Here is a 5,377-nt window from a genome sequence, read left to right as displayed (position 1 = left end):
AGATTTCAAAACCCTAGATTTATCGCGTTTTAAAAGGGGTGGATTTCGTTAGGGTTTCTTATTATTGGGCCATGCATTATTGGGCCGTTTGATTTTGGGGGAAATTTATGAAAATTGAATTCATTATTTATTTTTATGGGCCTGACAAACCCAATAGTGAATATCAATTGGGTTTCCTCGTCACGATCTCGAATCAAACTACCCATGGAATCGTGCGTCGTGTGAGACATAGGCCGATCGAGCCGCTCTCCCTCATTCCACTCGTCCATCCCTCTTCACGAACATCAATTCATCTCTCCATTTTCTGTGAAAGAGGGGGGGGGAACACCTACAAGTAGGGGTGCTCAAAAACCCGACCAACCCAACTCAACGTGAAATAACTCAACCCGAAACAATCTGATGTCTAATCGAGTTGAAAAATTGTCAAACTGTAGGTATTGGGTTGATATTGGATTATTATTATTTGAACCCAACCCGATGAACCTAGTATCCTTTTATTTCTTGAATTTAATATGATTGTTGAATTTCTATTAATATATACATTAGACAATTACACTATCATGTATGCTTTTCATATACACATATTTTTAATCTATTTATATATATGATCAGTAACTGTGAACATATATATGTAAATTGAGAAAATTAATTGAATGTGATACACGTAAGAAATATGGATAAGTTGCATCAAATGGTTGATGATGAAAAAGAAATTATGAGTAAAGAAAATAATATATTAAAGGTTAGAAAAATATTTTAATATACCAAAGTATCAACCCGACCAACCCGTATAGGTTGGGTTGCACTTTGGTTTGGGTTGGGTTGGGTTAAGATTTTTCCAAACCATAAGCATTGGGTTGGGTTGTTCAAATGTCTTCAACCCGATCAACCCAACCCATAAGCATCCCTACCTACAAGCCTATGGATACTGGCACCTATTCTATTTTTCATTGGATTTTTTAAAATTGTTCTATCCTTTATTAAAATGAAAGAAATGGATCTGGATAGAATGTTTATGCCCACCTATCCAGGTAACTTCACCCGTGAACCACAAACTACACTTACAGACAACCTTGGTAAATAAGAGATCGATCCCCTAGTTCCTTCGAAATTAAAGTATTAATGGAACCTTTGAATCCACTTTAATTAAAGCCTTTTTGAAGGCGCGAAAGTTTGCATTTTCCGTGGTTTTCCTATGTTATAACTTCCGTACCAGTTTCGGTATATTTATTTTATAGATGAAGGTTTAGAGGAAAATTTTAAAAATAAAAAATATTTTATTAAACGTTATATTAATTGATTCAATAGATTTGATTAAATAGACCGTTAAAACTATATTTTTAAATTAAAAAAAAAATCTTTCGTCCTTTATTTTTTAAATTGAAAAAATACGAATAATGATCAAATTTGAACCGAGACAAATGCCAAAAAAAAAATCATACATTTCTCGTTAATTTGGCATCCTATTCATATATTTTTCCATACGATTTTTCGTGTATTTCTGGTTCATTTGTTTAGTGTTTTCCTTAAACCTGCCTCTTATTTTATATTATTATTAAAAATATTATTTTTTTAGAAATATTTATTTATCAGAATTTATTTACTATTAATGTACTTGTGAGAGCATTCTTAACAGATTATTCAAAAAAAATATGAAAAATTACATTCAACTCAAACAGTTCATTCGTTTTAGATATTACAACATTGATTATATTATTAAAATATTATTTTTTTCTCTTAAACATTCAATTTCAAAATAACTTATTGATGGGAATATAGTAATTAAAAAAATATTTTTTTCTCATGATAATAATTTTATTTAATTTTTATCGAATTTGAAGAATTTTATATTCTCTCTCTCCCCCCTCTACGAGATTTTGAAAATTCTATTTGAGCAACAAAAACTTATTCATAATTTCTAAAATCTTCGTTTATCTATTTCGGAAAATTTATTGAAGACTTTGTGAAATTGTAGTCACAAACTTCTTGATTTTGTTTATTAACAATAATTTTAGGTATTCGATTCATTAAAAGTTAATCAAATGCTTTTGTTAGATTATATATCAAATTATGTTATATTTTTTACGGTTAAATGCATGAACTAACAACTTATTTTCATTTTTTTTTATTATAGTATTGTACTTTAATTTTTTTCCCCATTACAATAATATATTTTTAAATTATCTATACTATATTATAAAACATTTGACAAAAACTCTTAAAAACCATTTTTTATACATAAAATATTGTTTATTAATACATGTTACTTATACAACTTATTAAAGCTCTATATTTGAATTTGTCTAACTAAGTGCAAATAAACATAATCAAATACAGAATAAACATTTCATTTTAAATATAAAAATTCTAAAATATAATTAGGATAATCATTGAGTTATAACAGAATAATTAATTATTATCTTTATAAAATGTCATATTATTAAACAAAAAATAAATTATTTCATTATTAAACTTAAATTAAATTATAAAAAAAACAATCTATACTATATTATAAAGCATTTGACAAAAACTCTTAAAAACTACTTTTTATGTGTAAAGTACTGTTTATTAATACATATTACTTAAAACTCAAGATTACAAGTAGATTGTGCGTAANATTATTGTTTTCTTAAAAACACATAAAATCATAATATGTTTCGTTACATTGCATGAGTACTCTTCTAATTTTTTATTAGGATATTATATTTTGAAAAATACTAATGTCGACAATATCATATTAATCTTATTATCGGACAAACTACCAAGTAAAGATCAAAAGTTCGTTAACAAACAAAAAGAAAGCAACCTCCCTGGAAGTTTCTCTCACTTTTTATAAGTTTGACCAAAACTAAATAGATATACTATGGTGGCGTTTGTTTTTTTAAAATGTGTTGAAGTCTTAAATCTTATTTCACTTCTGACTAATAAGAAGTGGTGCTGAAGTCTTAAATCTAAATCAATAAGACTAAGGGCTTGTTTGTTTTTTAAAAAAAACCACTTAATGCCTCTTAAGTCTGAATCGGTCAGACGTTTTTATTTTCAGACCGTTTGTTTTTTATATAAATAAGAGCTGAAAAGCTCTTAATTTGCTCTGAAAATAAATTGATAACATAATTAATTAAATCCTCTTAATCGCTCCCTCCAGACTCTCCCCTCCAGATTTAGTCCTCCAAATCTATCTCGCAAGACATTCGATCTCCAAATCAATCACGACCCAGATCGATCCACATATTCTCGTAAAATCATGACCCAGATCGATCCAAATCTATCACATCCAAAACTTGACTGATTCAGATTTCAGACGTAAAAACAAACAGTCTGACTGATTCAGATTTCAGACTTCAGTACCACCTCTTAAAATTCATAAGTGAAATCAGACTTCAGACTTTAAAACCTCTTAAAAAACAAACGCTACCTAAAAATTATTTGCATTAAAGTGTATATAGACATGTTAACTTTCAAACTATAATAAATATTTGTTTATCTGGTATTTAATTTTGTATGGTTGAAATAATCTGATTTTGTATTATTTAAATATATTCAAATGTTTATTTTAATCAACTAAACAAAATGGTTGAGTTTTGGTAAGAATGAGAGATAAGGTGAGAAGTGTAAGAAAGAATCTTCATCCATTGATGCATATTAGAATGAGATGCACTGAATCAATACTCTTATCAAGCATGATTAATAGTGAATTTGATATTAAAGATGATCAAGGTTCGGATTTTTTTTACATTTCTCGCTTTAACTCTTATTTTCGTACAATTATTCATACTGAACAAGAATAATACAACAGTTGTATTGTTCTATGTCAACTTCGATTTTTCTTGACTTGTTGTACAAGTTCACATTTGCACACCTACCTTTATAAATTTTAGATATTTTATCATAATTCTATTTTAATAAATTTAACAATTACATGTAATTATACAGAAGATTCGTAAGTTTAAATTCTTTATAATTCATAAGTTTAAATTCTTAAAAACCCGACGTGCAAAATACATATCTGTGCAGCGTTGGGCTGGAGACTCTCTTCATATTGAGCCATGAGAGGACGATTAGATTTAGGGGCCGTTTACCAAACACTTATCTAGGTATAAACGCTTATCAAGTCACGTTACTTTTACCGTATGAATATTGTAAGGACCAAAAATCTTATCTGGTAAGAGGGAGACAAGGACCGAGAGTATTACCCGGTAAGTGAGGCGACGACTCTTACCATGGTAAGAGCTTACCGGATAAGTTGTTGCATACGATGCCGTTTTGGTGGACTTAAAGTCTTACTCTGTAAGTAAATGGTAGTGTTAAATTTTATTGGTAAGCACTTACCGGATAATTGTTTGATAAACAGCCCATTACTCTGTATTATATCTCTTTTCTAATGTAGATGCTAATTTATTAAAAGAAAGAATTATAAAAAGACTTATGCTATTAAACAAAAAACACATAATATGGAAAGTATTTTCAATCTCCACTTGCACGAATAATAAATAAACACAACTTGGTCAAAATATAACATTTGAATGCGATATTTTTTCCACAAGTTGATTTTAGACCTACAAAAAGTCTCGAGAAGCTTTTCTCATTCTATATAAATTAAACACGAACCTCGCCAACCATAACTCACTACTCATCTTTCCCACCTCGATCTCTCTCATTACACAATGGCAACATCAGTATCGAAAAACGTTACCATTGTTTTTGCCATTTTTCTTGTATCTTTTCTTGTTACTGCTGAATCTCATAGATTTTCAAGAAATCTGTCACAACGATCTTTGGGTTTGAAGAAAGAAAAACTAAGCCATTTTCGCTTCTACTTCCATGATATAGTTAGTGGTCCTACTCCTACTGCCATTAGAATCGTTGAGGCCACAAGGACCAACCGGACTGCAGCCACTGGTTTTGGTGACATCTCGATGATCGACAACCCATTGACCATTGGTCCAGAACGAACCTCGAGGCTAGTGGGTAGAGCACAAGGGATGTATACATCCGCGAGCTTGAACGAAATGGGCTTGTTGATGGCTATGAACTTTGTGTTTGTAGAAGGAAAATATAATGGCAGTACATTGAGTATATTGGGTCGGAATCCGGTGATGTCGACAGTGAGAGAAATGCCAGTTGTCGGAGGAAGTGGGCTCTTTCGGTTTTCTCGTGGATACGTACTAGCAAGCACTTATAGTTTCAACATGAGTAACGGTGATGCTGTTGTGGAGTTTAATGCTTATGTCCTCCATTATTAGTTATTTGTGTTACTTCAAAATTTGATTCTTTTTCATGTTGTTGATGTTTTGATTTTGTTTGATAACAAGTTATAATTTGTGTCTATACTCTATTGTATATCATATTTGTTTCTAAATTACACACTTTTAGCGTA

At 30.1% G+C, this 5,377-nt stretch overlaps 1 protein-coding gene across 1 annotated transcript; it reads left to right on the top strand.

The window, feature by feature from the left end:
* Positions 1–4,626: 4,626 nt before the first annotated feature.
* On the top strand, positions 4,627–5,377 carry LOC112521140 (dirigent protein 22-like). The gene has a single exon (XM_025129837.1). It carries the CDS (start codon positions 4,665–4,667, stop codon positions 5,241–5,243), a length of 579 nt encoding a protein of 192 aa, XP_024985605.1. The 5' UTR covers positions 4,627–4,664; the 3' UTR covers positions 5,244–5,377.

Source organism: Cynara cardunculus, assembly GCF_001531365.2.
Source record: "Cynara cardunculus var. scolymus isolate 2C chromosome LG 11, CcrdV1, whole genome shotgun sequence".
Lineage (NCBI taxonomy): Eukaryota > Viridiplantae > Streptophyta > Magnoliopsida > Asterales > Asteraceae > Cynara > Cynara cardunculus.
Note: the sequence above shows the minus strand (reverse complement) of the source record. Positions and strands in the feature narration are given on the sequence as shown.

What these genes read in the sequence shown, in the direction of transcription:
- LOC112521140 (XM_025129837.1), top strand. Translation starts at nt 4,665, where the DNA reads ATGGCAACATCAGTATCGAAAAACGTTACCATTGTTTTTGCCATTTTT.